Here is a 21,110-nt window from a genome sequence, read left to right on the forward strand (position 1 = left end):
ACAAATTGGACTTACGAACGTGCTCTCGGAATGCAACAGGTCCATATGTAGGGGACTTAGTGTATTACATTTTGGACTGAGAAAACAGATGTGGTATATCCTAAACGACTTTGTTATAAATCCAATGTGAATTAGCAACTCCTCTGATAACTGTTGGTGAGGTCTACATCTGACTGATCTGATGAATGACCTACCACCTTGTGATGTATCCTTAGGAAGGAAAAGAATACAGAACACTTTTCTGAGAAAATGCAAATATTTGAGTAGCTGTATGGTTCACTACAAGAAAGCACTTCTTCGAGGGAGAGAAAAGTGTTTTTTTTAATGCAAAAATAGGTAACCAGTTTAGCCTTTACTCACTCTCACCCACACTGCTGATGAAGAGAGTAAGGACAAAGCATTCGTTGACTATTTAAATGTTACCCTGCTAGGCAGGGACAAAGTCTACAATAGGCTCTGATTTCTTTCAGGCTCATTGTTTTCCTCACCACTTTAAGATGCTTTCCTGTGTACAAAGAGACGTTAATACAATGTCATCCATGCAAATGTACAGAAAGGTAGTTTAGTTCTATAGATCAATTCAGATTTGAAGGAAGAGGTCTCTATACCAGAGTCATTTTTTAGCTTTCCGATCTGATTTCTTCAGGAAAGTTGAAACACTCCATGGGTGTGGAGACAAATATATTAATTTAAGCTATTAATTGTAAGTGAAATTTAATGCCCACCTCTACTGTGGGCTGGTTCTGTACCTTAAAAACATACATGAGCACATCCACAATAAACTCTGAATAATCCTTTTTTAAAACCTTTTCATTTTTACTCCTTTGTGTTGTGATTTCCTGCTCTTTTAATTTCCAAATGAGTATAAATGCTCTCTTGGCTAAATAGTTCCTTGGCAACAAAATATGTAGCACCTTTCTAAAAACCAAATTATATCTCTGATGATAACGGCAATGAATTATTGCAAGAGAGGAACGGAAACCCAACGGTACCTGAAGATTGCATCATTTGAGATGAGTCAGTGATGATATAAATTGCCCAAAGCCAACTGTGTACACAACTGTGCTTAGGTGTACACAACAACCACTCTTCAAAGTTCAGGAGCAGTGAGAGGAGCGATTTGTCACTTGTAATCACCTGCTTTCTCGGAAGAGAAATACGGTGCCTTCCCAAAGACTGTTTCCAGTTGTCTGGGTAATCTGGATGAGGTGCAAGAATGCTTTTTCCAGAGGCATTTGACTCTTGCAATGCATTTATATTTGTTGCAAATGAAATTGGAGATGTTTTATCTATCCCATCCCTGCCATGGGTATGATGCATGGGAAGGAACGTATAACCATAAAGTAAGACCCCCCTCAGGGATGTTCAGAGGACCACTGCTGATCAATCGGAATTACTGATCTTTATTCATGAAAAGAAGTTCCCTAAGGGAAAGGTTAGAGCTTTATAGCAGTCTGAACAATGGTAGATATGGATCTGGTGTTAATAAATACATGGAATGTTGGGAACCAATTCATAGAGAATCCACCATAAGTTCCATGGTTAGGCTTCATCCTTTATTAGGTAGTGAGTAAAAGACAACTGATGATTACAACTCCAATTTTAGAGACCATTTAAACAAAAATGGTTCCATAGTGAAGTGAGGCAGAAGGGGTTTAGGTATTTCTGAGGTTTCTCCTATGGCTGATGGAGAAAATATGGCTGATTTGTTTGTTTCCCAGCAAATCATTAAAGTTAGTAACGCCTTGTGATCCAGGACTCTTGTATCCCACCGGCCCTGACTTCTAGTGGACTGGCTCTTTCACTTTGGTGAAAATGGGGAAGAACAGCAAAAGTACATTGTAGTAAGGTTTCATCAATTGACACTAAGTTCTCCAACAGAAAGAGAGGTTTTTAGAGGTGTAAATGTAGGTGGATAGGGATTCAGGCTGACATAGTGAACGATGAAAATATTCGACAAAGCAGAAAGAGGAAACTGAAGTTCAAAACGGTCAGAAGCTGGTCACACAGGATATAGACAGCCCCAAACAACAGAATTCATGAGCTAACTCTCTCCTGGCTGAACTAGCAGGGTCTGAGGGTGGAAAAAGGAAACACTTACTAACACCAGAAAGTAGAGATACTGGCAGATGCAATATCACCAGATACTTTCAAAAACAAATTTCAATTGTAACAAACATGTTCAGGCAGAAGATGTATGGTTTGAAATTCCTCTTACCAAAGACTGATGGAATACTTTTTCTTTTCTTTTCCTTCCTTTCTTCCTCCCTTCCTTCCTTCCTTTTTTCTTTTGGTTGGTTGTTTAACAAAAGTTCTATAAAGTCAACTGCTTTAAAGATATATTTATATGACAAATGTCTTTAGCTAGATGGTGGAGAAGAACTCCAAAGACCATGTTTAACGTTGAGCACCAAGCACGTTATGGGTGTTTCTTAAATATAAAATGACAAATACTAAATACCCATCTCTCAAATCGTTTCACCTTGAGTCTTTAGACCTCTCAAAAGTCTACTACAGTTTAGATAAGAGCAGTTTCAGGAAGGCCATACGCAGCCTTTCCCTATATTTTTAAATAGTCTTTACAAAACCTTTCAAAAATATTTTTTTTTTTCCTCTAAACCTAAATCTGGTAGGGTGGATTTGTACATGTTTTCATTGTTCTGAGTTTGAGTGTCATTATTCTTAATGCAACAGACTGGCTGCATTGAACCCCATCATAATGATAGGTACATGTTAGCTTTCTATGGGAAAAAGCAAATAGCCTTTATCACAAATTAAAGGCACAGCTATTTTTATGCCATTTGTTACCAACTTAATGATAACATGTAACACGGGATGGTTATATAATTATTTTATATAGATTTTCTTTTTATAAGTTATTCTCTTAATCTTTCTAACATATATACAATATACATATATTTATATATACCCCTGAAAAATCTTGTTTTAAAGGTAAAACATCAACTCCTTTCAGCCTTATGGTGAATATTGAAGGCTGTCAGTGTTTCACAACTCCGCTAGAGAAATGATGGTCAAATGCATCTTACCAGTATTTTTTTAACTCTACATCCTTGGTCTGAAATTAATGCAGATTCATTTTTTTGTTTTACTAATATTTAAATATATATTAATTGTTTATATCATGTCAGTAGGAAATCTAAAAAAACAACAAAACCCCCCACAACAATAGCTAATGTCTACCATCATAGTCAAAGCAGAAACCTTTGCTGAAGAGACAACCCTACTGGTTTGATATAAAGGGGATATTGCAAAGATGCAATATTCTTTGTTTTTATTGGATATGCACTAAGAAAAATCTTTACTTTGCATTATCATGCTAGGTTAGGATCATCCATTATCCTTGAAACAGAATTGTTATACTGATTTCTTTCTGAACACCTATGATGCACGGGTTTACCTGTTTTCAGATATAGGTGCTTTACAAACACTTCCTATTTCCAGCAACACTGTTCCAGGGGGAGGGAAAAGTACTTTCTAAGAAACCATTTTTATTAATCTCTCCCACCTCTATGCTTAGCCCTGTTCTTTTATTCTGAACTTAAAGTCATCTCCAAGCTGGGTAAGATGGGAGAATGCGAACCAGGGACCTTCCCCACACCATCCGGTGGTGTTTAGTTTTTGACTGCTTACAGGCATGAAATAGTTGTTCATTCTACCTTTTGCAATTCTTGAAAACCTAGTGGCATAGATTGAGACACAGCACTATTGTTTTTACAAGACATCTACTGTATCTACTTTTGTTGGGATAAATACCCAGGAATTGCTGTCATAGCAAGAGGAACAGCACGGGTACTACTATTCACAGTGTTGCTTTTGTTTTTTGTGTTTTTTTCTTTTTCTTTTTCTTTTTTTTTGTATTATTTTAATCTACAGAGTAAATTGTTATATATACATTGGAACCAGTTAATGCCCTTAGACAATATATAGCTGTCTCATAAAGCAGGAAAGACAATGCAGGGGGAAACAAGTGCCCAAAAGCACAGTCACAAAGGCTTCAGAAGTTCTAGATACCACTACAAGTCAATGCTGGAGATCACTTCTAAAACACTCAATGTTCAAGAGGAATGCTTTAATTTGGAGAAAATACCACCCCTCCCTCCCACCCCTAAACCTCCCTCCTTTTTTTTTTTTTTTTTAATAATGTTTTCAATTCACTATCAAAAGTCCTGGCTCTTCAGGTATACTTTAAACTATAAATAAACACTGCATAGTTCTCTTTTTGTTTTGTGTTTTTTGAAAAATTATTGCAGTACAGTTACTCCCATTTGGAATTCAGTAAGGAGCAAACAGCACAGGAGTGTGGGCGGTCCGAATGGGTCCAGGAGCTGGCCGCAGGAGGGCTGGAGGGACTGCAGAAGTCTGGAACAGTGTGGCTGCTGGAGCAGTTCGGAGGCTGAAGGGGGAATTCACTGCCACAGCCGCAGCAGCCGCTGCAGCTGCCAGAGGGTTTGGTAGAATTCGTGGAGCCAAAGGCTTTGAAGGTTCTTTTGAAAATACTAATTTTACCTGCAAGGTAGGGGGGAAAAAAAAGAGTAGATGAACAAAAGTCTTAGAGTCTACAATGAGAATCCAAAAGGGTGAGCAGCTTTTAAAATACAGCAGTCAACAAATACAAAGATAAACTCACACCTGGGAACTGATGATAAAAATCACGCAAAGTGGGAAACCTATATTCAATATCCTGAGATAAACCAAAATGGAAAAGAATATGAAAAAGAATATATATATTTTTATATATATATATATATATATATATAACTGAATCACTTTGCTTTACAGCAGAAATTAACACACCATTGTAAATCAACTGTATTTCAATAAAATAAATTTTAAAAAGTAATGTAAAGTGTAGAACATCTTTCCTTTTGGGAAAATTGGAAGATCCCAGAAAATGGCTTGACCTATGATATTACAAAGTCCTCCAGGAAAGTACTTTATTTTATTTTATTTTTTTAACATCCTTATTGGAGTATAATTTCTTTACAATGGTGTGTTACTTTCTGCTTTATAACAAAGTGAATCAGTTATACATATTCATAGGTCCCCATATCTCTTCCGTCTTGCGTCTCCCTCCCTCCCACCCTCCCTATCCCACCCCTCTCGGTGGTCACAAAGCACCGAGCTGACCTCTCTGTGCTATGCGGCTGCTTCCCACCAGCTATCTATTTTACGTTTGGTAGTGTATATATGTCCACGCCACTCTCTCACTTTGTCCAGCTTACCCTTCCCCCTCCCCCTATACTCAAGTCCATTCTCCAGGAAATCTGCGTCTTTATTCCCGTCTTGCCCCTAGGTCCTTCATGACCTTTTTTTTTTTTTTTTTAGATTCCATATATATGTGTTAGCATACCGTATTTGTTTTTCTCTTTCTGACTTACTTCACTCTGTATGACAGACTCTAGGTCCATCCACCTCACTACAAATAATTCAATTTCGTGTCTTCTTATGGCTGAGTAATATTCCATTGTATATATGTGCCATATCTTCTTTATCCATTCACCTGTTGATGGACACTTAGGCTGCTTCCATGTCCTGGCTATTGTAAATAGAGCTGCAATGAACATTGTGGTACATGACTCTTTTTGAATTATGGTTTTCTCAGGGAATATGTCCAGTAGTGGGATTGTTGGGTCATATGGTAGTTCTATTTTAAATTTTTTAAGAAACCTCCATACTCTTCTCCATAGTGGCTGCATCAATTTACATTCCCACCAACAGTGCAACAGGGTTCCCTTTACTCCACACCCTCTCCAGCATTTATTGTTTGTAGATTTTTTGATGATGGCAATTCTGAAAGGTGTGAGGTGATACATCATTGTAGTTTTGATTTGCATTTCTCTAATGATTAATGATGTTGAGCATTCTTTCATGTGTTTGTTGGCAATCTGAATATCTTCTTTGGAAAAATGCCTATTTACGTCTTCTCTGCATTTTTGGATTGGGGTGTTTGTTTTTTTGATCTTGAGCTGCATGAGCTGCTTGTAAATTCTGGAGAATAATCCTTTGTAAATTGCTTCATTTGCAAATATTTTCTCCCATTCTGAGGGTTGCCTTTTCGTTTTGTTTATGGTTTCCTTTGTTGTGCAAAAGCTTTTAAGTTTCATTAGGTTTCATTTGTATATTTTTGTTTTTATTTCCATTTCTCTAGGAGGTGGGTCAAAAAGGATCTTGCTGTGATTTATGTCCTAGAGTGTTCTGCCTACGTTTTCCTCTAAGAGTTTGATAGTGTCTGGCCTTACATTTAGGTCTTTAATCCATTTTGAGTTTATTTTTGTGTATGGTGTTAGGGAATGTTCTAATTTCATTATTTTACATGTAGCTGTCCAGTTTTCCCAGCACCACTTATTGAAGAGGCTGTCCTTTCTCCACTGTGTATTCTTGCCTCCTTTATCAAAGATAAGGTGTCCATATGTGCATGGGTTTATCTCTGGGCTTTCTATCCTATTCCATTGATCTATATTCCTGTTTTTGTGCCAGTACCATACTGTCTTGATTACTGTAGCTTTGTAGTATAGTCTGAAGTCAGGGAGCCTGATTCCTCCAGCTCCGTTTTTCTTTCTCAAGAGTGCTTTCACTATTCAGGGTCTTTTGTTTTTCCATGCAAATTGTGATATGTTTTGTTCTAGTTCTGTGAAAAATACCAGTGGTAGTTTGATAGGGATTGCATTGAATCTGTAGATTGCTTTGGGTAGTAGAGTCATTTTCATAATGTTGATTCTTCCAATCCAAGGACATGGTATATCTCTCCATCTTTTTGTATCATCTTTAATTTCTTTCATCAGTGTCTTATAATTTTCTGCATACAGGTCTTTTTTCTCCTTAGGTAGGTTTATTCCTAGATATTTTATTCTTTTTGTTGCAATGGTAAATGGGAGTGTTTTCTTAATTTCACTTTCTGATTTTCATCATTAGTGTATAAGAATGCCAGAGATTTCTGTGCACTAATTTTGTATCCTGCTACTTTACCAAATTCATTGATTAGCTCTAGTAGTTTTCTGGTAGCATCTTTAGGATTCTCTATGTATAGTGTCATGTCATCTGCACACAATGACAGCTTTACTTCTTCCTTTCCGATTTGGATTCCTTTTATATCTTTTTCTTCACTGATTGCTGTGGCTAAAACTTCCAAAACGATGTTGAATAACAGTGGTGAGAGTGGGCAACCTTGTCTTGTTCCTGATCTTAGTGGAAATGGTTTCAGTTTTTCACCATTGAGGACAATGTTGGCTGTGGGTTTGTCATATATGGCCTTTATTATGTTGAGGAAAGTTCCCTCTAAGCTTACTTTCTGGAGGTTTTTTTTTTTTATCATAAATGGGTGTTGAATTTTGTCGAACATTTTCTCTTCATCTATTGAGTTGATCATATGGTTTTTCTCCTTCAATTTTTTGATAAGGTGTATCACATTGATTGATTTGCATATATTGAAGAATCCTTGCATTCCTGGGATAAACCCCACTTGATCATGTTGTATGATTCTTTTAATGTGCTGTTGAATTCTGTTTGCTAGTATTTTGTTGAGGATTTTTGCGTCTATGTTCATCAGTGATACTGGCCTATAAATTTCTTTCTTTGTGACATTTTGTCTGGTTTTGGTATCAGGGTGATGGTGGCCTCGTAGAATGAGTTTGGGAGCATTCCTCTGTCTGCTATATTTTGGAAGAGTTTGAGAAGGATAGGTGTTAGCTCTTCTCTAAATGTTTGATAGAATTTGCCTGTGAAGCCATCTGGTCCTCGGCTTTTGTTTTTTTGGAATATTTTAAATCACAGTTTCAATTTCAGTGCTTGTGATTGGTCTGTTCATATTTTGTATTTCCTCCTGGTTCAATCTCGGAAGGTTGTGCATTTCTATGAATTTGTCCGTTTCTTCCAGGTTGTCCATTTTATTGGCATATAGGTGCTTGAAGTAATCTCTCTTGATGCTTTGTATTTCTGCAGTGTCAATTGTTACTTCTCCTTTTTTCATTTCTAATTCCATTGATTTGAGTCTTCTCCCTTTTTTTTCTTGATGAGTCTGGCTAATGGTTTATCATTTTTGTTTATCTTCTCAAAGAACCAGCTTTTAGTTTTATTGACCTTTGTTAGAGTTTCCTTCATTTCTTTTTCATTTATGTCTGATCTGATTTTTATGATATCTTTCCTTCTGCTAACTTTGGGGGGTTTTTTGTTCTTCTTTCTCTAATTGCTTTAGGTGTAAGGTTAGGTTGTTTATTTGAGATATTTCTTGTTTCTTAAGGTAGGATTGTATTGCTATAAAATTCCCTCTTAGAACTGCTTTTGCTGCATCCCATAGGTTATGGATCATCGTGTTTCATTGTCATTTGTTTCTAGATTTGTTTGATTTCCTCTTTGATTTCTTCACTGATCTCTTGGTTATTAAGTAGTGTATTGTTTAGCCTCCATGTGGTTTTATTTTTTACAGCTTTTTCCTGTAATTGATATTTAGTCTCACAGCATTGTGGTCAGAAAAGATACTTGATCTGATTTCAATTTTCTTAAATTTACCAAGGCTTGATTTGTGACCCAAAAATATGATCTATCCGGAAGAATGTTCCATGAGCACTTGAGAAGAAAGTGTATTCTGTTGTTTTTGTATGGAATGTCCTATAAATATCAATTAAGTCCATCTTGTTTAATGTATCATTTAAAGCTTCTGTTTCCTTATTTAATTTCATTTTGGGTGACCTGTCCAATGGTGAAAGTGGGGTGTTAAAGTCCCCTACTATGAATGTGTTACTGTCGATTTCCCCTTTTATGGCTGTTAGTATTTGCCTTATGTATTGAGGTGCTCCTATGTTGGGTGCAGAAATATTTACAGTTGTTATATCTTCTTCTTGGATTGATCCCTTGATCATTATGTAATGTCCTTCTTTGTCTCTCGTAATAGTCTTTGTTTTAAAGTCTATTTTGTCTGATATGAGAATTGCTACTCCAGCTTTCTTTTGATTTCCATTTGCATGGAATATCTTTTTCCATCCCCTCACTTTCAGTCTGTATGTGTCCTTAGGTCTGAGGTGGGTCTCTTGTAGGCAGCATATATACTGGTCTTGTTTTTGTATCCATTTAGCCATTCTATGTCTTTTGGTGGGAGTAATTAATCCATTTACATTTAAGGTAATTATTGATATGCATGTTCCTATTACCATTTTCTTAATTGTTTTGGGTTTGTTATTGTAGGTCTTTTACTTCTCTTGTGTTTTCTGTTTAGAGAAGTTCCTTTAGCATTTGTTGTAAAGCTGGGTTGGTGATGCTGAATTCTCTTAGCTTTGCTTGTCTGTTAAGGTTTCAATTTCTCAGTCAAATCTGCATGAGGTCCTTGCTGGGCAGAGTAATCTTGATTGTAGGTTTTCCCCTTTCGTCACTTTAAATATGTCCTGCCAGTCCCTTCTGGCTTGCAGAGTTTCTGCTGAGAGATCAGCTGTTAACCTTATGGGGATTCCCTTGTGTGTTATTTGATGTTTTTCCCTTGCTGCTTTTAATATTTTTTCTTTGTATTTAATTTTTGATAGTTTGATTAATATGTGTCTTGGCATGTTTCTCCTTGGATTTATCCTGTATGGGACTCTCTGCACTTTCTAGACTTGATTATCTATTTCCTTTCCCATATTAGGGACGTTTTCAACTATAATCTCTTGAAATATTTTCTCAGTCCCTTTCTTTTTCTCTTCTTCCTCTGAGAGCCCTATAATTTGAATGTTGGTGCGTTTAATGTTGTTCCAGATGTCTCTGAGACTGTCCTCAATTCTCTTCATTCTTTTTTCTTTATTCTGCTCTGCAGTAGTCATTTCCACTATTTTATCTTCCAGGTCACTTACTTGTTCTTCTGCCTCAGTTATTCTGCTATTGATCCCTTCTAACGAATTTTTAATTTCATTTATTGTGTTGTTCATCACTGTTTGTTTGCTCTTTAGTTCTCCTAAGTCCTTGTTAAACATTTCCTGTATTTTGTCCATTCTATTTCCAAGATTTTGGATCATCTTTACTATCATTATTCTGAATTCTTTTTCAGGTAGACTGCCTATTTCCTCTTCTTTTGTTAGGTCTGGTGGGTTTTTATGTTGCTCCTTTGTCTGCTGTGTGTTTTTCTGTCTTCTCATTTTGCTTAACTTACTGTGTTTGGGGGTCTCCTTTTTGCAGGCTGCAGGTTCCTAGTTCCCATTGTTTTTGGTGTCTGTCCCCAGTGGCTAAGATTGGTTCAGTGGGTTGTGTTGGCTTCCTGGTGGAGGGGACTAGTGCCTGTGTTCTGGTGGATAAGGCTGGATCTTGTCTTTCTGGTGGGCAGGTCCATGTCCGGCGGTGTGTTTTGGGGTGTCTGTGGCTTTTTTATGATTTTAGACAGTTTCTGTGCTAAAGGATGGGTTTGTGTTCCTGTCTTGCTAGTTGTTTGGCATAGGGTGTCCAGCACTGTAGCTTGCTGGTCGTTGAGTGGAGCTGGGTCTTGGTGTCGAGATGGAGATCTCTGGGAGATTTTCGTCATTTGATATTATGTGGAGCTGGGAGGTCTCTTGTGGACCACTGTCCTGAACTTGGCTCTCCCACCTCAGAGGTACAGCCCTCATGCCTGGCTGGAGTGCCAAAAGCCTGTCATCTACACGGTCATGTGACTCTAGGTAGGAGGCCTCAGTTCATTGCTACATGGATCTCACCTTAGGGCTGCTTGAGTGTCCTCATGACATGGCAGCTGGCTTACCCCAGGATGAGTGATCCGGCCCATGGTCCCCAGGACTGCTGCAGTTTTGGCTGCTGGGGCCCTTCCAGAGCTGGCAGCCTCAGTGAGGCCACCCTCCCTTTGGGCTCCAGGGCAGTTTAGTGATGGCGGAGGGAAGAGACCCCAAGCCAGGAGTTCCAGCTCTCTATTTTATTTTTGTGATAAATATACTTCGTGTGGAAAGTATTCATCTTGAGAAAAAACAGGGAATTTTTTACTGCACTCTTTACACACATTTTAACTAGCAGGGTATATACATTTTTAAAGAGAGATTAATTAATGCTGTCAGCTACTATTAGACTATGCAAGTATGTCAAGTGAGTATCCTAGTAAGATGTGAGTACCAATCAAGAGACATTATAAAAATAATGAAATTCCACTTTCAATAAAGAAGCAAAGAAAACTTATCTTCCCTAAAAGTTTGACATGTTTTGCTTTCATTGGTAGCAACATTCTCCCAAACCTACTATATAAAATCAGTTCATTCTCTGACTAGTAGCATTAGTAAGATGGCTGTTCTCAGGAAGGGAATGGTCCCGTTTATGGAAATAGTAACAGTGACAGTTAAACAGGAGGTTTGGAAGCTAACATTAACACAATTTGACTTCTCTGTTTATTTAAGAACCATTCACTTGATTGTTGAAAGCTTCATCTACGTAGGTCAGAAAGAGCACTCAGGTTATGACTAGTGGTGCTGAAACATCAGTTCCATGCAGAATTCACAGCCACTCAATGCAGCTAAAATTGATTCTATGCAAGAGAGTAAAATGACTTCATTTGCATAAAAATGGGTGATGCTACAAAATTAATTGGGTCAACTCATTCTGAGGTCTCATAATGGATGACTACAGTTTTCCTTTAACTGTATTTTCACGTGTCAGCAGCACACAGTAGCACTGATTATTAATAAGATCTATTTTGAAGAAAACAGATTTCAAAATGCATAATTCAGCACATACTGTAGATCAATTGTTCTTCATCTTAATTTTTTTATGCACAGAGTTATGGTTTATTACAGCTAAACAATGCAGAGCCCTGGGTCTCTTAGATGTAAGCTATCGTCATTTCAACCAGAACAAAAGCATATGCTTATAAATATTAGCTTAAGATTTCAGGAGGTTTACAGACTTCCCCTAAAATCCTACAAAAATTCTAGGCCAGGACATCAGTACTAATATGTTTACTAATCTAAAACAAGAGGGCATGTCTCAGGAAATATTTCCCAGGCCTTAGATAGTGTCCTTAGGTGAATAATTTTTAAAAGGAGCCATGTCTTTGAGAGTGTGTTATTCAAAAGACAAAATTGTTGAGGGAATCAACAATACTGGTGCTTTGTCTCCTGAAGACCTTAAAAAGGAGATGCAAGAATTTGTTTTCACCGACCTTTTCCTAATAGTATCCACTAACCTCAAGTCCAGATTTCATGCGATTACCTACCTGACACAAAAGAGTTTGGTTTTCCTCCTACCCCCATGCTCTGCTGTAAACCTGTGCCCAACTAAAAAGATAAGACGTCGGACTTTGGCTAATGGTGACAAAACACTCAAACAACTCACGAAACCAATGATTCTGTTGGTGGAGTAGGAGTTGGACTTTCAAATCAATTGTTTGTCTTTACTTAGGTATCTTCCATTCATTTCATTTAGTAACTGACAAAAAAAAATCCAAGTTCAGTGAGTAGACTGCAGGACATGAAAGTCTATTCTCAGGCTTCCCTAGTGGTACAGTGGCTAAGGATCCTCCTGCCAATGCAGGGGACACGGTTTGGAGCCCTGGTCCGGGAAGATCCCACATGCCACGGAGCAATGAAGCCCGTGTGCCACAACTACTGAGCCTGCGTGCCACAACTACTGAAGCCCGGGCACCTAGAGCCCATGCTCCACAACAAGAGAGGCCACCGCAGTGAGAAGCCCACGTTCCGCAACCATGAGTAGCCCCCGTTCACCACAACTAGAGAAAGCCTGTGTGCAGCAACGAAGACCCAATGCAGCCAAAAATAAAATATAGACAAATAAATAAATTTATTAAATAAAAAAAAAGAAAGAAAGGCTACTCTCTATTGGGAAGCAAAAAGGACACTCACCCCCAGCGGATGTGCTGCCTTCTGCAGTTTGTTGTAAGGACTGTATTTAGGTTTCGGGGGCTTCCCAGCAGCTCTGTCTTTGTGCCTTCTACTGCTAATATGCTATTAAAAGCAATTAAAAATGACAGCTTTAAAAAAATTATCCCCCAAACCCTTCATAAATATTGTTTTAACCTGGGGCAGGATATTAATTATTTCATGCAAGTTGAAGAAAGACAAAAATACAAGAGCGTGCACTTTTGTCCTCAGACGCTGATGCTTTGAGGAGAGATACCTTTGTGCTAGCCGTTTTAGTCTATTTTAAACAAATAGCAGGGTCTTCTTTTTCCCAGCATTTTTCCTTATTACTGCATAGATCTTGTTTTATGGACATTTACAAAGGAAATAAATGTCTGAAGGAATTTTATGTGCAAATAAACAAAGATGGCCAGGCGGGCATGAATTTATTTCCATACTAATATTTATCCTCACATTTGTACAGCCAAATGTCAACCCCTTAAATTCTAAAGATAAATAACTAAGGTGTGTAAAAATCAGTGCAAGAATGTACGTCTGCATATAAAACACAACACTATATGAGGGCTGGGACTTCAACTAGAAACGTAGAACTGATCTCTTTGGAAGGCTATTCAGAGTAAAAGTGAATGCAACAGGATTAGTCATCTTGTTAGCAGGTGGCTGCAGGATTTAGAAATACAGTACACCACCATGTAATAGAGTACATAAAATAAAAGAAGAGCACAGCATAAAATTAGTGGTAGCATGTAAATATCTAAACAAGTAAAAATGGAACATTGAAATTTGACCTTTAAAGGAAATCAACACTTTTGAGTGGGAAACCTGGTAAAGAAAAGATCTACTACCCCCTTTCCTCCCACTCTTCATATACAAAAATAGCACAGACTCACTTCAGGCAATTTCAGAAAGATCTTAGAAGCCATTACATTTTAGTATTCCTTTAACCAACCAAAATATGCATAAATAAATAAGGAGAGTGAATAAGAAGCTAAGTGGATGGATGGATGGACGGATGGATGGATGGATGGATGGATGGATGGTTGGATGGGAGAGAAAAACAGAAAAGAAAGGGAACAGAGGAAGCACACAGTCTGCTCGTGCATGACCCCCATCTGTTTTCACTTCTAGAATGGGTACCGCCTACCTGTTTAAGCTGTGTTTCCGAGTTGACGTGCACATCACAGATTTCACAGTGAAACGTTTTGTTCTGCAGGCCTGTATTCCCCTTATTCACTGGTCCTTTGCCTTTCACACCTACCCTAGGGAAGGCTTTGATAGTCCCACTGCCGTTCCGAGCTTCTAGCATCGTTTTGTGCTTAGTACCTGCCAGGAGTATTCAGAAAAGAAAAAAGAGGGGGAAAATCTTAGTTAGTAATCTCCTCCAGGAAACGATACAACAACACAACATGATGTGATGCCGAGTTTGAATGCAGTTCTTCCAGGGATTATGCTTGAAATATGCTTATGACATAGAAAACTGTAACAATGTGCTCTGATCACCTTATATAACATGACTTAATCACTCATCTTTTTATAATGTCCTGTTTTACAAATAAGCACCATCAGTACAGGAACTAAACTTAAAAGTCCTGAGATGAAATTAAATGGGTGTGACTTCTTTTCATTTCCTCTTGATGCTAACGAGACATAAATGATAGCTGATGAGGAAGAGTGATTTAGTTGCTACAGGTGTAGTTGGAGGTGAGGTGTAACAAGTGTAATCAGTTTAAACACGGTGTGTTTACAGAAGTGGCACTAATTAAATGCCCACTTTCTAAATAGAATACCAACAAGCTTTCCTGGCTATGGGGTTTAGGATCAAAGAGGGAGAGTAATTGTATAGAGATCTCAATGACTCTGGAAAAAAAAGTCCTATTAGAATAGCAAAGTTCACACTGATTGGCTATGAAATTTCAAATATAAACAAATGAGTAAAAAACGGGGGGATTCACCGGCTAAGCAGATACACTGTAAAGAAACCCTTCTTTTTATTAAACCAGTCACATCTTTTGGCTGTCCCACATAACTAATGTAATTCTACTTATCAAGATTTGCTTTTTTTAAACAATAAAATTCAGGATAGCAGTTTGCTTTCAAAAACTTTGCTCACAATTTCCTTCTCCTTGGAGTTGATAAGTATTCTTTACTTTTCTCATTTAGCCATATGTTTTTGCTATGAAATTTTCTCTTGTAATCATTGATGTCCTTTCTGCCATTCTGGTTTTCTAAATCCTGATTTAGGGGTTTCACCTTCCTAATTGTATTTATTAGATTGTTATCAGTTCTGGAAGCATAGAAAAAAAGAGAAATTCTTAACTTCTGGTTCTTGGGCCTGCCTCTCAGAATCATTCCATATCAATGAAGAAAAGATGCTGAGGGCCCTCCAGCTCCGTGTCAATCACCCATGTCTTCAATAAGAGGCAATGCACACACGGAACAGGTTTAGAGTCATACGTTTCTCTCTTTAAAATGATACCTTTACTGAGTCCAATATTAAAAAATGCATATTTTTACCACTTAGGTTCCCCACTTTGAGTCTCATTTTCTTATGCACAGCAATGAAAATGTTCTTATCTCAACATATTAAGGAGAGAGAAAAAAGTCAACGTTTTGTGAGAAGACGGGAGAGGCTGAAATACGGAGTCAAAGAACCATGCGGTAGTGGTGGTGGTAGCAGTGAGGCTGCCCTGGGGTTCACTTTCACCCATGTCCACTGCAATATAGTGACCTAATGCTTTCTGCTTTGTATGAAGATACCATAAATGAGAGTAGGGCAAGCAATGTTCTGGTGAGCAATACATACCTACACAAATAATTAATGAACGAGTATATATATGCATACACACACACACACACACACACACACATTGTTTTCTCCTACCTTCATTTATACCATCTTCCTACAAATTCAAAGCTTTTGTGCCACTATGTGAGTAGAGGGTTATCCAACCTTCTCTATCCAAACAGGTGATTTTATCAAAATATTTTTTTCCCATGCAACCTCTATAGTCAAACTGAGAAGCTCTCCTGGGGCCGCTGTGGCTTAGGAATGTCTAAATAGCAGTCAGTAAGAGACAAATTCTCATCCTGACTTTATTTTTTTTTGCGGTACGCGGGCCTCTCACTGTCGTGGCCTCTCCCGTTGCGGAGCACAGGCTCCGGACGTGCAGGCTCAACGGCCATGGCTCACGGGCCCAGCCGCTCCGCGGCATGTGGGATCCTCCCGGACCGGGGCACGAACCCGTGTTCCCTGCATCGGCAGGCGGGCTCTCAACCACTGCGCCACCAGGGAAGCCCCTCATCCTTTCTTGAAGGCCCTTTGACTCACTCTGGTTAATATCCTATGTGATTTGAGCTGGCGTTTGATAGTGGCAACCAGAATGGTTCAGAAAACTGTTTCTACCTATTCACTGATATGGAAGTACTTCATCTTGCCTGGGAGGACAAAAAAAAGTCAGGCGTGGGTGGCTTGCCTCAGGATTGAGTGACAGGTGGGTTAGGAGGAGAAGAAATTCAAAAAAGTTGCTCCCAATACTAAGTTGCTACCAATAGCAACAGTAAGTAAAAATCCAGAAAACAGACATTCTCCATATTATCTCTGGCAAGCTAAGACCCACCTATGTCCTGTCCCTAGGGGAAGGAAAGAAACAGAAGATACGTGAGCATTGGAGAATTACCCAACCTCAGAAAAATCACTGTGTCATTAGCATTATTATTTCAGTGTAGTCTCTCCACAAAAGCTAGTAAAGATAGGAAAGTTAAATATACACACTCATGCATGCCTTACACACACATGCACACACACACACACACCAAACACATGTGGTTAAAATTGTGCTGAGACTGGGTGAAAAACTTCAGCTAATAGCTTTGACTCTGGGGTTACTATTCATCATCACGTAGAGTGGAACGTTTGTGCAATGTAACCTCCTGCATCTAGTAGCAGCTTGTCAGTCATAATTAAATAGATATTAGATCATTTTATAAGATCTTAAAGCTTGAACAGCCTGTAAAGGTAGCTGTTTTTCCTTCAAGTACAGCTATAATTAAGGAGAGATGTACTACTCTTAATTTTCAAGCATTTATATTTTTGAGAGATCAGATGTGCATGAATACTCTAAAATAGTGACTATTAGGAGAACTGATACTTATTTTATTTTTTAAACATTGCACATATTGTGATAAATTATTGACCTGCTCTTAGCCACCCACGAGTTTAGGTGCTATTATCATGCACTCAGATAACAAACTGAGACTCAGAAAGGTTAAGTTACTTGCCCAGCTCACAAAGCAAACACTACTTGAAGTTACTGGCAGGTAGAAAGTGGATTTCTAATTAAGTCCTTAGAGCTATGGGGATTTAGCTAGAAATCCACTAAGGATGTCTGAGCTAGCTGAATTCCAGTGACACAGGAATCTCTCATAGTACCTTTAATTTTTCTATTTTGTTAATGAAGTCTTTTCTAAACTCGGATTTTAATTTGAGTCTTTCAAATCCCCGTTCCCCTTGTTTTCTTGTAATGCTCCTTTCTGCTCAGCAGAGTACCCGGAACCAGGACGCTATAATAAATGACAGTGGCTTTGTGATGGCAGGTTTGAATACCTCAGATTCCAACAATGTGTAAACATCTCGCAAGGCTTGTGCCTTCCCCTGTGATTGCACAGTAGGGCCATTGCAAAGCTGCTTCTGTACTTTAAAGGGACTATTTTCTTCCCATCACTTTTAAAAGGCCATCACTGATAATGACATTCGTTTGAAGCTTCCATGATTCCTGAAATGTGGAGCCGTTCTGCAACCACAGTTTAAATGCAGCAAGTCATCATGCTCCTAGAAATACTGATTTTGTTTGCTTTTTTTATTTGTTTGCTTTTGATTGCCTTGGGTCAAGATATTGTATCTGCAAAAATCAAAATAATATGTGCTGCAGAGTGAATAGAGGCTAGCCTTCCCTTTAATTCCTCATCATCTTTGCAACTTCCTTTTTTAGATGGCTCTTAAGTTAGGTACTGGCATAAAGGAAATGTGGGTGAGCAAGAAAACTGGCAAATGACTTTTTAAAATTAAATCAATCATTCTTTAGGTCATCAGGAAAATTGGGGAAATTTCTTTAAAATGGAAAAAACCCCAGAATTCCATCAAGGAGAAGCATATCAAAATATTAATAGTGGTCATCATGTACCAGTCTTTTATTTTCTATTTGTATATGTGCATTTTAAAAAGTCTGGATAACTTAGTTAAAGTAATTTTGTATAGAACTTCCCTTGGACTTATATATACTTTTAAAAATGCACATGATTTTTAATGACAGCATAGGCTTACAATACATGAACGTTATATATTTAACCACTTATCTAATATTAGACATTTGGATTATTTTCTTTTTTTTTCCCTGTATAATTATTGTGTAATGAACATCCTACTTGTTAATCTTTTAAACTCTATCCTAAGGTTATTTCCTTAGGATAGATTTTCATAAGGAGTATTATAGGTACAAAATACGGCTATTTTTAAGCCTCAAGTCAAGCTATCAGATTAACTGTCTAAACAGTACAAAGGAAGTTTCAGAGAGATTCATTTTATAGGGAAATGTATCCTGGTAGAGTCTGCAAAATTCACCTTTCTATAAAATATATTTCAATGCTTTAAAGTTCAATTTTCCAGAATGTCCATGAGATGAGATTTAATAGTGTTAGACTAGACCCTTAGCAAACCCACGTGACTGCCAGTGATCGTTTAGTTACCTTCTCATTGACAAGTTCAGATGATTCCAGCTTATAGATACACGGGCAGGAAAGTGGTCAGCCTCCATACAAACAGCAAAATGCAAAGGTGTTTTTTGATGTGTTTATTTATAACATTCAGTAAAATGGCATTATAGTCCAACTCTATGTGTCCTAAGGAAAGAAAGTTGTTTTGAATCTCTACACCTGAAGGGTATAATTGGCATCAAGAGCTTCCATGTTCTCTCTTGTTTTTAATTCTCTAAATGTCAAATTACCCTGACCTCATTTATTACCCTGACCTCATATATACTATGTATTTTCCATGTCAATCTTAATTTTATTTTGTCTTTGAAATGAAATCTTTGGTTTGTTTTATCAGCATATCAACAAACAGTAAGCACCCAGAATGGCATCCATGGTATCAGGTGACCAAGGAATGCCGCAAATGAGTAAAAAATTGTGTTATTTCTGTTAGCTCCCTGGTTGAAAGTAATTTGTTGACTCATCAGTAATGCATCCCAAGTCCAAATGGCAGAGGTGAAAGTAGACACAAGGGAAACAGAGGAGAGGAGAACTTTGCTTTTAGCATCAGAAACGTCCTCTGAGGAAGAGCTACGAAGTGGGAACAGAAGGGGAGGCAAGCCACACAGCACCAGTGGGGATGGACTTGGTGTCCAAAGACAGCTCAGGAAAGAGCTCTGCAGACCCTGGGAACCAGTAAGCGGGGCACTGGCTGGGTTTGATGGGGAGATAAACATGTGGAATTGATATGGCAGTAACCCTGGACATACCACCACGTGAGAATTTTCAGGCATCCAGAAAGCCTCTTTTACCTATAACAATGGACTACAAGGAAGATGGAGGATTTCCTGTGCTGCTGTAGACATGCACTTAACAATCCTTATTTGCACCCATCTCTGCTACTTAGAAACAATGCCCTTAAAAGCATGGAAAAATGCTCCATTGCTTTCATAGCCATTAACCAAGAGAACCCGGCAAAAAGGTTTTCACATAATAAACTCTCAATAAATGGAAAAATTAGACACTCCCATAGTATAACAGATATGATGTTGTCTTAGTTATTTATAAAAGCAGTGTTTTTGCTTACTTTTTGTGTAACTAGTTCAGTTTTCACTTTTTTAAATGAAAGTAACACTTTGTTAGAAAATTCAAAGAGCACAGAAAGGTATAAGGTGAAAAGCAAAAGCCCTCCCACTTTTCACCTTCAAGCCGCATGCCCTCAGTAGGGAAACAGTTTCATGTGCAAACTTCCTGAAATGTTCTAAATATCAGTGACATTATATTAGGCTCGAGTAGAAAAAATAATGTAGGTTGAACATTCTACTTGGTTTGCGCATGAAACCACTCCTAAGAAGCACAGCACGTAAAAGTACACAGCAAGAAAACACATCTCAACACAACTCTGAAATCACTTATTCTGGTTGTTCATCCGTGAGATGTCACCAAACACGAAATAACTAAACCCTGAATGCTCACAGCTACATAAAATTTTTCTATTAGGTAATATATCCCAAATCACCCATATGGCAAACCCCAAAGTACATTATTTAAAAATTGTAAGAATGCAGGCGACTCTTCCTGTGGCAGTGCAGGTCTGAGGAGGTGGCTCACAGGGGTGAGGCATTTAGGGTGAGGTGACACCGACCTTGGAGCCAGATTGGCTGGGTTTGCATCACAGCCCCAACATTTAAGGGCTCTATGGCTTTGGGCAAGTCAAGTAGCAGGAATCTCATCAGCACAGAGAGAAAGCCTCACTGAAAACTGATTGCAGAGCAGCGGGGGAAGCTGGATTCCATGACAGCAACAGCAGGGCTCGTGGCAAGAATCATGGCTTTCAGGCCACCCTGGGCAGTCTCATCTTCCTTCAGCTTGTAGACCCTCAGGCTTAGGAGCAGTTTCAAGCACACAGCCTTGAGAGAGTAAGATGTTCTTGAGACCATCTGTACCAAATCCGTGACTGAAACCAGTGAAGAACTCTATATAAACGTGTAAGGTTCTGGCAGCACACACAGAGACCTACTCTTTTAGCCACCAGCTGCTGGAGAGAGCCTCATAGACAAAGTGCTTCCAAGTCAGCCTGTTGTAGCTGAACAGCTATTGTAGACCCTTATAATCTGACTTCATAATGGAGACAGCCACATTTCACTGCCATGTGGCTGACAGCATCTTGGTACTCCAACCAGGGGTCAGGCCTGAGCCTCTGAGGTGAGAGAGCCGAGTTCAGGACACTGGACCACCAGAGACCTCTTGGCCCCAAGTAATATCAATCAGTGAGAGTGAGAGGTCTCCCAGAGATTTCCGTCTCAATGCTAAGACCCAGCTCCACCCAATGACCAGCAAGCTCCAGTGCTGGACACCCCATGTCAAACAACTAACAAGACAGGAACACAACCCCAACCATTAGCAGAGAGGCTGCCAAAGACCACAATAAGTTCACAGACAACCCAAAACACATTACCGGATGTGGTCCTGCCCACCAGGAAGACGAGATTCAGCTTCATCCACCAGAAAATAGGCACCAGTCCCCTCTACCAG

The 21,110-nt window shown here is 38.6% G+C and overlaps 1 protein-coding gene across 7 annotated transcripts in view; it reads right to left on the bottom strand.

Moving 5' to 3' along the window:
- Nucleotides 1-4,136: 4,136 nt before the first annotated feature.
- Nucleotides 4,137-21,110, bottom strand: part of ZNF385D (zinc finger protein 385D) — a 1,091,058-nt gene continuing 1,074,084 nt past the window's right edge. For 6 of the 7 annotated variants that reach the window (XM_070045503.1, XM_060298644.1, XM_060298643.1 and 3 more), the window contains 3 exons: nucleotides 13,975-14,153; nucleotides 12,813-12,914; nucleotides 4,137-4,527 (listed from right to left, as the gene is read on the bottom strand). In XM_070045503.1, the coding sequence (XP_069901604.1) occupies nucleotides 4,294-4,527; nucleotides 12,813-12,914; nucleotides 13,975-14,153 (515 nt within the window). In that variant the 3' untranslated portion in view covers nucleotides 4,137-4,293. The remainder of the gene's footprint in view (nucleotides 4,528-12,812; nucleotides 12,915-13,974; nucleotides 14,154-21,110) is intronic. The other variant, XM_060298642.1, reaches the window with a different exon arrangement.

This window comes from Globicephala melas, chromosome 4 (genome assembly GCF_963455315.2).
Source record: "Globicephala melas chromosome 4, mGloMel1.2, whole genome shotgun sequence".
Taxonomy (NCBI): Eukaryota; Metazoa; Chordata; class Mammalia; order Artiodactyla; family Delphinidae; genus Globicephala; species Globicephala melas.